Below are 18,778 nucleotides of genomic sequence, written 5' to 3' on the forward strand. Positions count from 1 at the left end.
GGATTATCACACGGCATTTCACGGGTGATATACAACGTAGGGGCGGTACCAGCATTGCCCTCTACATGGGAATGAAAGGGGTTAAATATCTTTGAATTATATGGTGGATGTAACATTGGATATTGAGACCCTGAAAATAAATCAGATGGAGCCCTTTTTACTTTTGTCTTCACCCTGGTGAAGCAGGGGTTAACCTATTGAATTATATGGTGGATATAACATTGGATATTGAGACCCTGAAAATAAATCAGATGGAGCCCTTTTTACTTTTGTCTTCACCCTGGTGAAGCAAGGGTTAACCTATTTCCAAATACATTTCTTTCATGGGAAAATACCATTGCCGTTCACATTTAATCATGTGATAAATGCAGCCATCAAAGTGGGTTTAGAAGAATACAATTTCCTTCCTTTCAATAATCCATCTCCACAGGGGGGTTTAAATGTATTAAATAACACTGCGTTCACTTTGGAGCAAGGTGACACACTCAGTAAGGTTTCACATTTGTTGCTCCAGTTACTCTGTGATCTTTGCCAGGGCAAAAGTCAACTTAGACTCTTGGAATGCAAATTCTGCGAGATGGGGTTGAAGGAGGGGAGGTGGATGAGGTTGTATGAGCTTCCCCATCACACCAGCAGGAACCACTTCCACTTGCAGTGGGCAAAACCACCCACTTATTATATCATCAGGCTCCTGCACAGGAAAAGAAAAAGGAATATACAGGGGAGAAAAGCCACTGATGTAGAGTGAACAAAATTCAAGCTTGCAGACTGATTCAGAGGTTCATTTTTTGAATTCATTTGTAATTATACTACTGCCATAGAGGCCACACGTGTCCTACAGATCCAGCCTACGTTTCATCAGCTGGGGAATCTTGGCCTGCATTTGCTTTCCTCTTATACTGCTGTCAGCACAGATCTGACAGTGCTGCCAAAGGCGACCCTCACTGCCCAGAAAAGCTGTGTGCAAGGACAAAGCTCTCTGACCAAGGTGAGTATCCATCCAACTGGCCACCCCTGTCACTATATTTGCTTATATTTAGGTTTAGGTTTAGGTTTAGGTTTAGGTTTAGGTTTAGGTTTAGGTTTAGGTTTATATCGATGTAGATGTAAATGTAGATGTAGGCATGCATATCTACATCGATATCTATAGATATACACATCCATGTCAGCAGTGCTGACTGGGACCATGCAGCAAAGCGCTGCCCACGCTCACTGTGCAGAAAGCAGTAGTCATGAGAAAACAGGAGCCAGCACTCCGGAAACAGCAGCCAGATCTGATGCAACAGGTGAGAAAGGCTTTTCCCATCTTTACAGGCGCAGAGATCCCCTCCATGAATGACCCTGATTTGGCATGAAGACATGGGTGTTTGCAATATCCTTTAAATTTAACAGCTGGGAAGAGAAAGGAGCACTGCAACTACCCAGGCAGCTACCACAAGCAATGGGGAAAAATATTTGCAGAGCTGTCACTGGCTATGGAAGAATAATAATGTGGATACCAGTTGAGTTATGTTATCCGTCTGAGCCTCTGGGCACAATATAGATTTGCTCTCTGTGAAAGCACTCGCTCCTATTAACAAGGCACATTCATGCCAGCGTTTCATCCCATGACCTCAAACGCCTCCACGCAACCCCGGTGTCACCCTTTCCCACGCACAGCCCTCCCAGCAGGGTCCTAAACGGTATGGGGTAAGGGAAAGTGGCTCCAGGATTCGGGAACATAAAAGCAAGTGCTTGCAGAGCTGGGCGGTGATGTTGGCTCATTCCAGACAAAACAGCCCTTCGGTTTGCAAGACAGCTCCAGCAGTGACTCAGAGCTGGGGTAGAGGAGAGCAGCATCAGCACAGCGTGTGAAGCCAGCGAGCTGCTGTGGAGGAGGCTTTGTACAAAAAAAACCCCTTCCCCTGCCTTCATCCTCTGCCCACATAAAAACCTCTGTCCTTTCGCATTCAAACAAAAGGAAAAAGAAAAAAAAATTAAAACCCACAAAGAAACAAACAAATAAACAAAAAACCCAACCAACCAGAAACCCCAGCTAATAAATACAAAATCCTTTGCTCAGGTGCTGATAGAGGCAGCTGCAGTTTTGAGCTCCATCAGCAGACACAGGCAAGCAAAGCAGGCTTACCCCATGACAGGCACTTGATAGGGGATTGCTAAGGAAAATCCACGATGCTGAAGTTGTTTGGGCAATCTAGGAAATGGCAGGTTTGGGGAGGATTTGGTCTTTTCTTATTTTTCTCCTTTTGTAGAATAAGGGACTATATGTTATTGGAAGCTCACGCCTCTAGCCTTTGCAAATTACCTCCTTTACAGATATAGTAGGATTTGGGGGTTTTCCTACATGTTTTTCCATGCAACACTGAAGTCCTGAGCACTCCCATTGCTGCACAAAACCTGTGTACAGCCACAAGCAGCATGAGGCATACGGGCATTTTCCCAAGGGCTGCGGTGCAGGTTTTATTGCCCTTAAGGATGGAGGATTCTTCGTTTTAACTCTTACAGTTGCGAAGTGCTGCATCCCTGAAATACCAGAGATGGAGTTTAATGGTTAGTTAGTGAAGTACTATGTCTATAAAACCCACTGGCACCTTTTTGCAAGATCATGGGCATGCTGAGCAGAAAAGCAGACCCACTGGACGCCGTGCAGGGGCAGTACTTTGGGCCATTCAGAATAGATTCCACCTCCCTTGGGAATACAGGGAGCAAATAAAGAAAATCAGGTATCAATCTCTTTTCATCCACTTATTAAATCCCTGTATCAGAATCTATTTCCCCAGTCCCAAACAGGCAGAAAAAGAAAAAAAATATTGTCTTAGGAAAATTGCTTTAATGACCGCCTTAAAAAAAAAAAAAACACAAAACAAACTAAAGCCTACACTTAAATAAAGTCAAGAAAAAATAGCTGTGTGATTTAAATGCTCCATATTGACAGCCCTAGGAACAGGGGAGTGGGCTGATTAGAATATGGCTTTTAATGGATGCATAGTCATTTAAAACAAAGTTGACATTATTGAAATAACACTTTTTACAGAAGTAGCTGCATACCAAATGACCTTGAAAAGACAGCAATTACTACCACACATGCAAGATATATTATCGCCAAAGCTAAGGCTTGATTTCCTAAGATATACCAGCCAGACTGGAACATTAGGAACTGGGATGAGTTGTAAGATAAGATGTTAGAGTCAATAAGATAAACGTGTAAATAAAAAGCTCCATTTGTCGGGGCAAAAGCTGTTATTTTGATTGTGAGAAATTCAATTTTGCATTTAAGAAAAATACACACCACAACCTCTCCCAAATGTTGCAGCCAGTTTCAAACTGAGCTTTGGACTTCCAGCATGAAGAGCACCTACTGCATTAAAACTCATCGTTAATTATTGTTCCAAATAGCCTGTTGGCATTTGCTTAGCCTGCGAGATCCTCAGGGTGGCACAATCTAATAGCTGTGCTTATACAACATCTACCATGATAAGGACCCTGTAAAAATAGAAGCCCAAGTAACTAGAGTCATTACACACACACATACATATATGCAGTTTATGCAGATATTATTGCCAAGAAATTATTCTCCCATAAAGACAAGGATTGGATCTTGCTGCCCCTAAATGAGAATTTTACTCTAATCACATAAAAAACAACAACTTCATAAACACAGGAAGAAAGAGAGAAATTATGCTTCCTGTGAGCAGGAAGTCCATTTAAAGCATGAATAAATTGATGCAGTCAGGAGAAAGAAGCTTGTATATGCAAATAGGGGTTTATTACCCATTTTTGTGCTCCTAAGAAACATAATTTACTGACCTTTGAGGGAAGGGTCAAGTAGGCTTACAGAATAAGAAACAAAGGCATCTCTTTTGGCAACTGCCATGTTCCAGAGCAGTAATTATCCTTCCCTCTCCCCGTGAGCAGCAGGAAATGAAGAGGGGTGCGATTACACTATGACAATTACTGTAATTTTAATTTCTAAAAATTGCCAGGAAAGTTTCCTCTTAAAAAAAAAGTCTGTTCCGATTTTTGGTGGCGTTTTAGTTTAAAACTCATTCCTCAGCTAAAACAGAGCTGTGCTTCCCCCTCTCCCACTCTTTTTGGGGAACCGCCCACAAAGTCTACATGGTGAGAAAGCCCACTTTCCTGCTCATTAGTTGAGAAGATAGATGGCTATGTGTGGTCAAGGAGGATCCAGGAAAGACGGAGGTGGCCTGAAGGCATGTCACAGGCGCAGTAAGGATGCACAAACTGGGCTGTCCCTCCTAGGCACTGCCAGGGACGGATCCTAAGGAGCCCTCAGCTTTTGAGCCTAGTCTGCTGTTGGGCTCAATATCAGCTGAACTTATTCCGTCATGGTCACAATAACATATTCTTCTTTCTATGGGAAGTAGATGATATTAGGTGCAGGATAATTAAAAAGAATTAGAAAAAAGGATTCTTTTCACCTCCTATGCTTAGAGGGATTAATGGCTGTTTTGTGGATTTTCTGCAGGCTATCATTTATTATTTTAATATTATGGATAATCTATTCTGTGTTATTCATATTTGATTATACCCAACTGTTTCACTGTGGGATGGACTTAGCCCAAGAGGACAGGTCTACTCAGCTGTCCAGCCTCCCCGACCACTGACCACACTGTCCCAGGCTTTGCATCACTGCTGTGGGGGACACCCGAAATAGTCCCTGTCCTACAGTGGACCCTCTTGCCTGCAAGGAGGAACAGCTGCTTTGCACTACGGTGCGTCTGTGCAGGGGGAGAATGTGGGATTCAAGGCACGTCTGCCCCATACGTAGGCAGGAACCAGAGGTGGCCATATCATCAAATACATTACTGTCTCTGCTGTCTGCTGCAACAGCATTTCTCATAAATGGAAAACTGCTTTCCAGGATTCCCCTGTGCACTCCCTTAATGAGAGTTCTGAGGTCTCGTTTTGGCCACTGGGTGAATATTTAAAATTGCTTTCCCGGATCCAAGGGAAAGGGCTTTTTTCTCAAATAGTTGCCACAACCCGCGTTCAACAATGATCATTTAGCATAGTAAAAATTTGTGTCTTTCAATATATGAAGTAACACACCTATAGAACTACATCGATTTGTCTACACACAAATACATTCCTACAAACACATATTTGATTAAGAATTTATATAACATCAGGCTTCAAGGAATTTTGGATCAATGCCTTTATTTTGCTTTTATAAATAAATAAACTCAATTAAACAGTACTTACAGCAAACCACAATGGGCAGGAGAATAATTTTCCTGAAGCTTCATTTTCCAATTTTTACCTGTTACATGGGCCTAGGGAATCAATTACTTCCTAAAGGGAATTTATTAGAGTTTGTGTTACCCATCATCTTACCTTTCCCACCCACCAATGGAATAGAAGAATTTTAGGAACACACATATAGAAAAACTAGCATTCTTCACACCTCTTACAAATTGCTGTAATAAATTAAAGCATAAATAAAATAAAACAAAGCCCTGCAGGCAAGCAGCATTTGAATCAAGACTGGATCTGTACCAAGTCATGAAGTTCACCATGCAGTCTCACAAGACCCATAAATCAGGTCTCCTGAACATACGTAGTATTTTGCATTACTGTATAGGGTGTTAACTTTAATGCCTTAATATATGCACATAGTGGTCAGGTTATGGTTGCTGTGGGAACTATAATTTTGCATTTCCTGACCAACTTGCAGCTGGAAAAATAATAATAAGTCAAAAACAATCACACCAGTGCATTCCCTTCAGCAGGTTTTATACATTTAATTTCTCTCTTTTTATATTTGACGGAAGAAGAATCAGCTGCAAACATACAGGAAAGCTGAAACGGATGTGAATTAACTTTCTTCCTTTTCAAGCAGTTTGCATGAAATCTCCTGTGTCCCCAGTCCAAGCAAGTGTCACTGCATGAAAAGTATGTGCTCTTGGGTGTGATCAAACCTATTTCTGAGTCAGAAGCATCTCACCAAGGACATAACACAACCCCCTTCTTTTTCATAATACACCGAAGCCAACCACCAGCATTCACTTGCAAGTGACAGCTACAAGGAGAAACAATCTGCAGCTGATCCAGTTTAACACAATTTCTGCTGATGCTGCCTGACCTACACCAAATTGTTACTGCTACAGTCTCCTAACTGGTAGGATTCTTACCTGTTTTAAGGCAAAGGAGCTTGTCTCTTGTCCCGTTCTTCCTCCAGCCTCCCTTTACCTCCAACCCCACCATCACTTGCCTCCAAGATTTGAGTACTTTTATCCGACATCTTGTTTTTTTCCCCTGTTAAAACTCTGCTCCCTCCCAAAGAAGGTTGGTTTTGGAATCATCAACCATTTTCAATATTCCGAAAAATGTTGATTGCATCCAGGCTTACCCCAGGTGCAGGGATGCACAACAGCTATGCAATAATTATCCTCCTTCATCCTATTAGCACTGGTTAATGGCCAGTAGTGTCTCACATCATACGGAACAGCCATGGCCATGCAACCATGTGGTAGTCAAGGCAAGACCAGAGCTGTTCCCACCCCTGCCATCCACTCCACTGACAGTAACGTAACAAAGGTGGTTAAAAGCACAAGAAGTGATATAATACAGATGGCATGAAAACAAATCACAGCATATTTGCCCAAAATAAACCCCCTTATCTCTGAGCTCAGTCATGAAAACCAATAAATGTTTGACGTCTGGTGGATTTGACCACCATTCAAGAATATGCTAGTTGTAACCATGCACAATACCCATGTTCAAAACAGATCACCAGTTGGTGGACAAAAATAAGCTATAACATTTCTATAAACGCATAGCTGAAAAGCAACATTGTGCACAATCAGTCCAAAGGTGGCGGTGGGAACTCTCAATAAGGGTAAAGGAATATATTAGCCCTTTGGCACACAAAGGCCTTAGTTTCATTGCCACTACTACCTAAAACCAACTAAGTGGCAAGAAGGCCTGATGCACAGTTGTAATTGTTGAAACCTATCTAATATTAAAGCTTTGGTCCATTGACTTGCCCTAATGGTAGGGTCTTCAGTGGCATCGTTCCACCCTTCTTTACAGAGAAGCATTAATGTTACAAAGAACAACTATTTCTTATATACACATTAAGGAGGATATAGAAAACCAGGTGACATAACAAGGTAGGGAATGCAGATTCATTAGGAAAGCAGAAAATCTGCTCACTGCCCCTTACAAGAAAAGACAAGAGTATCAAGGATATCAGAAATAATCACTGAAATTCAGCATAGAGTTCTGCTTTTTGGTGCCACGATATCAGCTGCAAATACCTAAAAGCTTTTTAGTGTGTAGGACTTGAAAGGCCAACCTAATCTCTGGTGGACTCATACTACGGCTAATTGATCTCCTGGCATCAAACCTCTCATTGAAATCTGTGGAGATTTCTTATACACACACACACATATCACATACATAGCATTTTGCATTACTATTTACATATATAGTATTTTGCATTACCGTTTGTGAAAGACTCCACACATATGCATATATATACATATATATACACATACATATCTACATTCTTAATCATGTTACAGATGTGCACAGGCTCGCATACATCTAATTATATTTTACATATACACACACATGCATGTACATATGAAACTAAATATATGCACAAAACTATCGTTTATATACTCTGAATACATATAGTATTTATTCATTGACAAAATTCTTAATATGGGCAAAAAGAGAAAAAAAAAGGCTGTATTTGCATATGTATATAATAGTTAACCACAGGTTAAGGTAGCCGAAGAATGAAGAATACATGATCCCTCTTAGAACTGAGGACAGATATTTGATAAAAAAACCCTCTTCCTTCCTTCTATGAGATTGCACTTGGAGTGTGATTTCATTTAGCCTAAGAGCCCAGCTCCCAGGGAAGGGAGTACAGGACTGATCTTCGATATATTTCAGAGTAGACAAAAATCCCATCAAGAGTGGAAAAACAGCCCCATGAGAACAGAAAAGCAGAGAATAATTAAACAGGTCTTACATACGTCTTTTTTTCCTGGGTCCTGTATCTTCCACCTCCAAAGATGTCATACATCTCTATTTGAAAACCACCTCACTGGCTTCAATGTAGGTAGCGGGGGAGCACCATGCTCTTCAGCATCATTAGTGGAGTTAGAAAACAGCCTTTTCTTAGCAATGTACTTACTGTCAAACACAGAGACACACATGAACTTACCTGTTTAGTACTTCTCTGCCCAGTAGGAAGCAAAGCTTTGGATTTCTCTGCTATTTTCTGTAAAAATGGGAAAAAAAGAGGGAAAATGGCTGAGAAAACAGAGTCCAAATATTTAGGGAAGGAATCATATGGAGCTATTTCTTCTGCTTTTTAAAGAAAAGGACATAGAGAAAACTCTTATTATTTCGAAAAAGCAAGGGAGTATAACCACATTGAAAAGTTTGGTCTTGCAAGAATTAAAAGTCTTCAAAGCTTCCAGAATTACAAGGTTATCAAAACTGAAACACGCATTTAAAAAATGACAGCTAGGACGTGGATAAGTAGCAATTTACCACTCAGATTGGTTTCCTGACGCAACCGGGCATTCACAAACCGCAGTGGCTAATTTTGGCACTTCTGAACTGATGACAGGTTTTTTTTAAAAAAAACAAAACTACATGTACAGTTCAGATGGATTGTACTCATGAACATTTAAAAAAAGCATAAAAAAAGATGTGTGTATATGGGGGTGGAGCCTGAATCCTTCCAACTTCTCATTTAATGGGATAAAGTTATTTCACTTAAAGACCTGGCACTTCGGGTTTTGAATAGGACAGAGTAATAATTAAAAATAGGAGATGGTGTTAGAGATAACGCAATGCCATTACATAATATACATGCTGTTGAAGTGCAATTTCATGGGTTTGGGGGTTTTTTTATTTATTTATTTTTAAATAAATAGGCAGCAAGTGTTGTGAAATCAATCAGTACAGAGTGTTTCTAATAGAGATACATTATTAAGTGCGTGTTGCCAGCCAAATTTCATTACACCTGTATAATTACAATATATTCTTCCCACGTGTTGCAGGCATGGGTCAAACTCACTAAAATAGTGTAAGAAAGCAATCAGAGTTTGTCCAGGTTGTATTTGCATAGGATTCAATTAATCCAGATGTATGTTCAAACTTGTTACTGCAGGGGAGAGAAGCAGTTTGAGGATGGTAAATTTAAATCATTACTACAGTGTTTAAAAGCAAAGCAAATCTGCTCATCAGTAGAGACTCCCCAGAGTAAAGTGGAAGAGCAAGAAGCAAATGAAAGAGCTGGAGTTCAGGTTTTGTTTGTTTTATTAAACAGCTTGATCTTGGTGACAGGTCCAAACCACAAGATGTGTTCGGAAACCTTCTTGCAAAGCCATATAACACAGCAGAGCCATAAGGTGGGTTAACATTTAAATTAGCAATGTTGCCCGCACATTTTCTGTAAGTAGCAAAGGTGAAAGGGGTACTGTGAAATCACTTCTCCTTCTCCCCTGACAGTGGAGACACACCAAAATAATGTCATGTCTAATCCAGGGGTACCACTGAAGGTCCCGCCAGATACACTGCTGGCAAAAGCACACATTTTTTTTCTTTTCCATTGTTGCTGAATTGTTCTGCAGTTGCACGCGTGTGCGTATTCCAGTGTAATGATACACTGCTTGACTGATAAAGCAAGAAAAGAGGGAGGAAACTACACGTAAGCAGCTCTATGGAGATGGTCCACGCTCCTAGGAGCTACGCTCGTTCCCACATAACACATTCCCAAGCTCACATATGGAAGAGTGGAAGCAAGAGAGGCCCTCACCTTTTGCACAGCTCCATATCTCTGGATAGCATCAGACAGCTGGTTCTTCAGCCTGTCCAGCTGAAGTCGCTCTTGCTGTTTTGGAAAAACAGAGGCCTGGTTAGCAGATCTGTAGAGATAAATCAAGTTGTAGACTCTGTCTGTGACCACGGGAAACAGTCCTGGTGGGAGACACCAAGTAAACCAAGTGGGCACAAATAGTATTCTAGAAGTTCAATTTCACTGCCAGGATGCTACGAGGTTTTGTTTTAGGAAGGGAGCCCAAGATGCTTTAATCTTTCAGGCAAAAGCAATTTAAAAAATATCACCTTGGATATTCAAGATAGCACTCAAGTCATGACTACTGTGTGGTCTGCTACCTGAGCTGGACACCTTCTGTGGCAGGGACATATAGTGGGACATTTTACTGTCCTGCTTACTGCATGAAGGGGGTCTCACTCCAATACCAGTTATTAAAGACTGTGAAAAGCAAGAAATAAATACCTTACTGCCATCAAAAGAATAGAGTGGCTGTAGCATGGTATCCTGCTTCTACTTACTAAAATCCAGCCTCGGATTATCTGCTGGAGATGATAACCCAAGGGATCCTCCTATAAAAAGTCCTTTATTTGGATGATACCCCATGATGGATTTCATCACCTCATTTGACGGCAATGGGTGATTTACTGGACTTAAGAGGTCCATCAGCCACAACAACCTTTCTTCTGCCTGGCCTAGCGCCTGATTGTCAGAAACCAACTTATCTCCTTGTTTTCCAAAACATGTACCCAAATGCCACCACCTTTCTGCCTGCAGCTTGCCCCAGCAAGATATCGATCTATGTATTAAACAAAAGTGTTCTCAGAAGGAAGACCTCAGTCTAGCCTGCTGTAACTACCCAACATGCTGCAAAATCGCTGCTCTCAGATGGAGTGACCAAACCTAAACAGTGTCAGGCAATGGAAATTCTCCTGGAACTATTCCACCCCCTGGATCTCAGATTTCAGGTGTGCAGGAGCTCACGTGTCCAGGTTTTACAGAGGGGAATGAACTGTAAGAAAGTGGGGCATCACCTTAAAAGCCAAGTAGCAAACAAAGCCCAATCTACACTAAAGTTACTAACCAGAAATGTTCACTTTACAGCAATTTCCGCTGCTTCAGACAACTGCTTAAGAATACAAAAGTAGATTTTATAAAGGATGGGATAAACATCTTTCATTTTTAATGGTAGTATTTTCATACACAGAAGAATATCCCAGTCTTACAGTTCTTCATCCAAAGATTTAAAACCATTTTTAGAACAGGGCAAGTATCATTATTCCCATTCTACAGATAAAGGTCTATAAAACTTGTGTTTGTTACACATGCAAAATAAGACAAGATTGCCACCCTGGAGAGCTGGTCTAATGGTCCAGCACTCATCCTACAAAAGCTTGGAATTCCAGATAGGCCTCTCTGTTTAAGTCCTTTGAGGTTAGTTTGAAAGGAAGTCCTAAAATAGCCGTGTGCTATTTTACATCAGTCTCCTGCCTAGTATCACACTGATCCACTTACATCAGTATCTTTGCTCTTGAAATACTATCCGTTTGCTCAGTTGGGCATCCTGACTCCAATAGCTCCAGCAGCACTTGGAGCTTCAAGTCAGAGAAACTCCCACAGTGCACCTTGCTGGCAGTGCATTACTGGTGGAAAACAAAGAAGAAAGAAAAAAAAAAAATTTTTTTTGTTCGTGTGTGCATGCAAAGCAGTACACAGAGTAAGGGATCAGAAAGGACTGATTATAAAGCTCTAAATTAATGGATGGCTTTTCATGCTGTGAGAAATTTTATGGGAGGAAAGTTTGCACTGCTACCCTGATCCCCAAGAGGGACTTACCGACCAGCAGCCAATACCCACCAGAACTATTTATTCTATTCTATAAGGGAGGAGGGCTACAGGCTTTATATCAAAATTTGTAGGTTTAATTACTTAAACTGCACACTGTTAGAACAGAAGAGTTAAAAAAAATAAAAATCTGTTGAATTAATTGACCAGGGAGCAGAAAAAGTTATTATGTTATGCCAATAGAGAGCAGCAAGTTTATTCCTCATATTACTATAATTGTTTGTGTGTCTACTTCCTTCAGCTCTCAAATATTCTCCCTTTAACTTAGCAATTTTTCTCCCCATGACAGTAAAAGCTATTCTCCTGCGAGTCCCCAGTGGACACTACATGGGCTTCAAGGGCAAACAACGACATTCTTGTGTGGCACTATAATTGGGTTTAACATGACCTTGCCTGATTCCCCTTTGGACCCAATTTATGTCACAAAATGGAGCCAGGAGATCAGCACAAAAAAAGCCCAGATCCCCATATCTCCAAGAAGCATCTTCTGTTTTATCAAGCTCTGATGTAATTATTCTCAGAGTATGCAAGAAAAAGGAAAATATAGTTCTTGCACTCCATCACTAATCAAAGCAACATGTTAAAAAAGATCAAAGTATTAAGATTGATGCTTGCATAAGGTCAATGTCTATGTATGGAGAACAGTCATTCCAGGCTTCCCTCCCCATCCTCTGGAGTAGACCATAACCCGTGCATTTTTTTAGGTGGGCTGAATTGCACATGGTCCTCCACAGGTTACAAAGGTAACCTGGGGTGATTCAGCTCTTAAATCCTTATCTCATATGCCTGCTGGCAAGTGACATAAAACCAGGCTGTAAAAACCACTTGGACAGAGACGAGTTGTGTGTTTAGAGCAGTGTTTTTTCTAGGTGGAAGGACAGTGAGAACAGAGTTGAAGTAATACAGGACTTTGGAAAATGGCAGGAAGTGAGTGAGGATAAAACACTGACCTGACCCAGAAACTATGTGGATGCTGGAAGCAAGAACGTAACAGAAAACTGCTAGGCAGAATCAAGTAGAAAAGAATTGTCCTTGTTCTCATTTCAATTGCTGAATCACCTGTTATGTGGGTGAAAACTTCTCCTCAACTCTTACAGAAGCTGGAGTTTGCTCCCCACAGTAAGTTCCTGTTCCTCCCCAAGATGCATACCACAAGCCAAAGTCAGCGGGAACAGATGGGGTATAAAGGTCTTTGTGGAAAGGTTGGAAACCTTGTTTGTCCAATCATTGCACTGGGGACCAGGGGATGGGGATCATTCATACCCCTGTGACAATGATGTTCATATGACTTGAATCTACTGATGACAGAAGACCAGTCTGTCCGTACAACAGATGGGGTTACTTTGGGGTAAATTGTAATTCAAAGTCCTGCTCTGATCTGGCCACAGCCTATAATTATCTATCCCCACTGCTGCCTTTGCACTAGCATGCAGCACTGGATGAATGTCATATCTAGACTTATTCCACTGCTTTGCCCTTTCCGGACACAACACACTTCCAAACTCATTTGCACCCAGTGCACCCACCGCACAACTGAGTCTTTAACCGATGCCAAACTTGTGTGGAGCCAGATGATTTCTGTAGTACTTTCACCCAAACTGAGTGAGACCCTGAGATAGGTGTGAGCTAGTCAAGGCTTTGTTGCCGAGTTCTTGATTTCCACTTCCACGTAATCCACTTTTGGGAGAAGAACTGTTTTCTGCAGCTGTTTTCCCATTGGTCATTTATAAATGCAAGCTATGCTTATCGTGTAACAGGAAAGGAAGTTATAACAAGACATAGAGCTCAACAGTTTTAAAGCACCCACTACCACTTCTTTTGTCATTACTCCTCCCTCCATAAGAACCAGCACTCTCCCCCAACAGCATCTTGAATGACACGTACCCTGGATGAGCCTCTGACAACCTCAGACAGCTGCTTGATGGCTTTGGTGCTAGTTGTGATGGTTTTATTAGTCTCCTGCTGGGTTGCATGCCTGCAGAAGAGAAGAGACGATGGGAATTGCAATTGAAATTAATTGCATAATGAGGAACTTAGAGAAATTCATCAAGCTGCAAAGCAATTGAGACAACACAACACACAAAACATGGAGCCACAGTAGGACTACACGAGTCCAGGGTCTTGACCAGCAATGGTAGCCAGAAGGCTGTAGGAAATACTAGCAAGGAGCTGCCCAAAATGTTCTTCCTGACATCAGCCCAAAGACAATGCCTGTGGACCTGTGAGGTCAATGGGGGAAGATAAGGTGAAAATAGCGGGTGGACAGGTAACGAGGCCATCACAGATGGTTGGTATTGCAACTAAAATTGTTGAAAGAAGGGTTGTATAGCAAAAAGAGATGGGACTGGGGAGTTACCTGATGGCTTGCCCAGGAAAATTTTATACTCAGAAGAGAAATTTGAAGAGACAGAAATTGAGCAGTACAAATTTACTTACCATGATCATCAACCTGCTAATGACATAGTATGTCCAGGAAAGCACTGTGAATGCAAAGGTGCAGTGCTGCTTTACGAGCACTGAAACAGGCAGGCAGGGAGCCAAACCAGTCCTCTCTCCAGTCATGGTTGTCCCTCTCCTTTACACCCCAAATTCCAGTACCATTATTTCTTGTAAGCACCGGTTGCTGGCTTCACTGTTCAGGACCACACAAAGTAGGGAGAAGAGACTTAAATGCTGCCCAAAGGTATTTATTAGCTCAGTCCACTAGTTCTCAAGCTTTATAAGGTCAACAGGACATTTTCAGGCTCTAAGCTTCCCCAGGGAGCACTTCAGATCTTTTTAGTTAGAAAGGGGGGTGGTTTTCCATAATGCTTCAGTCAAAAACTCTAGAAAGACTCAATAAAGACCTGGAGAAAAATGTTCTTTTTTCTCCCTTAGAGGGCACATTTGAGCCTTGGTTGTATTGAAAAAGACTCATTTGTCAGTGCTCTTTTTTCAGGGTAGGTGGGATGTGGAGTGAATGGAAGATCTTTGATTAAAAAATGTTAAGATGACTATTAATGGCCCCTCTGCCCTGAAGACCCACAGCCCATCCTGGCTTTTCAGATCCTCCCTGCTTCTCTGTCAGCACTGATGGAGACCAGTTCTTTCAAGACTTATGTCAACTCCTTCAGCACTTCCTTTGAGGAACAAGGCCAGCCCCCAGTCTTTACAAAATGCAACCTTAACTACAAATAAATTAAGACCTCTCAACAAGCACTCCACTGACTGTCGTTTCCATCTAGTCAGGAAATATGGACAGAGGCACCACGAACTATGATATTCACCCCCATAGCAAAGTTTGGCAGTTTTTTCCCACTTAAGCAAGCTCTCTGTTCAGACAGCTCAGGTGGGAAAGCCGTCTAGGATAAAGGTACACTTAATTTTATGCATGGTACCTACCAGGTATACAAGTGAAAGCTTAGCATACCATGAATATAACATCTCTTAGCTGCAGAACAGTAATTCAGATGTATGTTAAGGGTTGAACAAGCACACAGAAGGCATGGACTCCTTTGGCACCATATGAAGACAAGACTGGATCCAATAACTAGTTATTCTCAGCTCTCCTTAGCTAAATTAAGATACCACTCCTGTATTCATTCATCAAAATGCATTTAATTTATTTGTGATCCCAGGACCCACTGCACCGGCTGACTAATTACATCACTTTTAATTTGAGATGGAAGAGGTTATATCTACCACAGACAGGTATTCCACACTGTCATCGCAACAGAGGGAGCTGGGAACTGAATCCTGTCACATCGTCTACCTTGAGGAGTACAGTTAGCCTGATCCCCAGTCTTTTAATCAAGTAAATCTTGCCACCAAGTGCATGAATTCCATAAGCAGCAGTTTCAGAACTGAGACTTCCACAACTAATTCCTCTTAATGCAATGCAAGACACTGGAGTTGATGTCCAGTCATTTTGCAGACCTCATTAAATTATCTGCCCACAGAACGAGTCAGGGATTTACATACCAGCAATTCCCTATCCCCAAAGTAAAATGGCTTGTTAGGCTCATGCATCTGATCCTTCCCAATCTCTAAAGTTAAATAAAGTCTCCTCCATTTGCATTCTAATGTAAATTTTATGTTAGATATCTTATGTAATAAATCCACGCTGCGCACAAACTTTGCGCTGAGCTGCTGCAAAATAACTGGGAGCGGGAGTACGAAAAATAAAAGTTCTGCCTTCCACCTCTTAATTCAAAATGCACTTTAACCAACGTGCTGGTGCTTGATTTTGGCACTTCCCACTATGTTGTCAGCACAATTAACTTCTTATTCTTCAGCCTCAGAGATATGCTCAGGAATCAGACAGTGATTATATTTAATTTACATTAAATGCTATTAAGATCTTCATTAAAAAAGAGGCCTTGAAACTCCACTCCCCGCAGCATTTTATTTTAATATGTAATGGTAACAAGATATGTCACTATTATTATTATTATTATTATTAGCTTTCTTTATATTCATCTCCCCATGGAAGTGTGGAAGTTAATTAAAGGGGTGTCTCTGATGAATAAAATTTGCTTCTGAAAAAGTCCTCCATACAATAGTAAGTTAAATACTCAGTCTGTGGAGATAGCGAGTACCTAAAATATAAACGTTGTAAAAGACTTATCTGTCTACAGCGCTACTCTGAAAATAAGCACTCTAAGAGTAAAAACAAAAAAGGGCATTTCTTAGGAAGAATAACATCTCTTGCTGTGCATTCCTCTATGCACAAAGATTGCAAAGACAATGCACTAAATAATACAAGAGATGCCACACTGCTGCCTAAGAGTTTCCTATGGCTGCTGTTTTCTTTACCAGAGAAGTACGGTCCACCGAATCCATAATCCCCAACGTGCAGCTGCTTACAGTTTGTTCTTTGAACGAACATATCTCTGATTTATTTATCCAGTTTTAAAATGAGCATAGCAAAGAGGCAGATGCGATGACGGCTGCTTCTCTTCTCCGCAGGGACAGAACGAAGGAGCTTAACTAGTTTTTGCGCCATTTCTTTGAGACACTTCATGAATGACCAAGTCAACAAAAAATAATCAGACCCCAAATGCAACAGCAAAGACCGACAAGGGAAAGACTTCTCTCTGTCTCGCTGTGCCTGCTGCCACTCAATAATCCCAAAGAGCTTTGTTTTCTAGTTCCAGCAGGAGAAAGGCATTTTCATTTATAATATAGGATATGGCTTATTTTACTTTCATCTGATCCTTAATATAAGAGCAATAATAAGTTTTTCAGGTACGGATCAAGGATGCTTTTACTGTACTGGCTTAAACTTCATTAGATTTAGTATCCCCTTTGGCACAGCGCAACTGCATATCATGGAGTAGTTATATTCATTTAAGAGCTGGGTGGTCAAGTAGATTTGGCTACAGTTAAGCCAGGTAGCACAGCATAACTAAAGCTGTATACTTGTCTTTTGCACAGCAGCTGTAGTGCTTACCACTCACTGCAGTTTTCTTGTACAAAAAGAGGTAAAAATTACAGTATGGGGAGCAGAGCACTGAGCTGCATGATCGGTGGCTTAAGGAGAAATAGGTTGAGTATATGCATTTACATATATTCCATTGTTGTTGGAGACATGAATATGTAGAAGTGCATCAAGCATGCATAAGGAAATCGTTCACACCATAAGACTTTAGTCAATCTCTTCCCTGTCTTAGAGCTGGATTTTGTGAAGGACTGATGTCTGCGGGAGCTGATGATAGGCCTCAGCAAACTATAAATACACGTATATAAAACTTTATGTACTGGCCATAGGCACAGCCATGAAGTAGCAAGGGGTACTTAGTCCCTGAGGCTCCTATTCCCCTTTCACCACATAATCAAGGTGTTTAACTTCAGAGCAAAGCCAACAGAGGTCCTTCATGGTCTGTGGAGAGGGGCACCTCCAAAGGCGCTGCAGAAAAGTCCACCTTTCAGCAATAACCCGCCACTTTTGGGTGTCTCTTACACAGCCAGGATGATCCTATGGCAGAGCTAAGGATATTTCCAGAAATGCGTGATGCAGGCGGATGTTTTTCAACAGTTGTATTAGCAAACACTTATCTATAGGATGGAAACGTGAGCTGCATTAGATCGCTATAACTTACTGCCCATAAACAGCCCCGCACCTTGTCTTCTAGGTCTGCTGGCTCTGCTTCTGCATGCAGGGAGGGATCAATGCAGTGGGCATCTCCCATCTATAAGTATTTATTGCAGATGTAAATAAAGCAGAAAGATGAGCTAGGAGGAAAGGTTGTTTCACCAAACCCTAAAGTATCTTTACTGTATTGTTACAGTCACCAAAGGAAGAAAGGCTAAATCTACTTGTTCTGGCTCCAAACTGACTCTCACAACTCTTTTTTTTCCTCTTTCTCCTTTAGGACCTGATTGTGCGTGTTAAGAAATCATTTACAACAGAGCAAAATAAGAGCTCTAATTCTGGTCTGTCAGCAAACCCCTTTGCATTGATGTAAATCATCCAGCAGACTAAAAGTCAGGAGAAAAACAGACTGCTACTTCCAAGTTTTAAGCCAAGTTTCAAGCCACACAATATTCTATAATAAAAGCATCATAGATTTCCAATTTGCCTGTCACTTGAAAGTATTTGGAGATGTGGCACTATTTTTCTTTAGGGAGCTTAGGGGATGGGCTGTGGCTGTGTGGGAAGAGAAGGGGAGGTATTTCAAATCCACCTGGCACTCGTGCTGTGTCATCTCTAGAAATGAACATGGCTATAGGCTAGCAGCTACATTGTTCAGCAGTTCTGGATTAAAACATATGAATTGTAGTCAGATAGCAGTCCTCACAAATTTCACCACAGAAATGCAACCACGGCAATATACAACAATGCAAACCCTAGCAAAATTTTCCATGGTATTTTTAATACCTATCATCAGGCACCTTTTTTTTGCATCTCTTCTTGAAAATAAATCATAAAAAATGAAGAAGCATTTATTACTAACATAAGGAGAATGCTTGCTCCCCTACAGAATTTGACCAGTCTTTGCAAGAAGCTAGTTACTCATTGACCTGCTACCAGACATTCAGGTTTGTGTTTTTCAGCTGAATTATCTCCAGGACAGTAAGACCCCCTCTTAACCCCACATCACGTATGGATTAGTTTAGCATCGCCTCAGA

General features: G+C 41.2%; 1 protein-coding gene across 6 annotated transcripts in view; it reads right to left on the minus strand.

The window, feature by feature from the left end:
* Nucleotides 1–18,778, minus strand: part of TSNARE1 (t-SNARE domain containing 1) — a 515,811-nt gene that overhangs the window by 273,181 nt on the left and 223,852 nt on the right. For all 6 annotated transcript variants that reach the window (XM_075495358.1, XM_075495359.1, XM_075495360.1 and 3 more), the window contains exons 5-7: nucleotides 13,553–13,643; nucleotides 9,806–9,880; nucleotides 8,201–8,257 (exon numbers count right to left, since the gene is read on the minus strand). In XM_075495358.1, coding sequence (XP_075351473.1) covers nucleotides 8,201–8,257; nucleotides 9,806–9,880; nucleotides 13,553–13,643 — 223 coding nt within the window. The remainder of the gene's footprint in view (nucleotides 1–8,200; nucleotides 8,258–9,805; nucleotides 9,881–13,552; nucleotides 13,644–18,778) is intronic.

Source organism: Mycteria americana, chromosome 2 (assembly GCF_035582795.1).
Source record: "Mycteria americana isolate JAX WOST 10 ecotype Jacksonville Zoo and Gardens chromosome 2, USCA_MyAme_1.0, whole genome shotgun sequence".
Lineage (NCBI taxonomy): Eukaryota > Metazoa > Chordata > Aves > Ciconiiformes > Ciconiidae > Mycteria > Mycteria americana.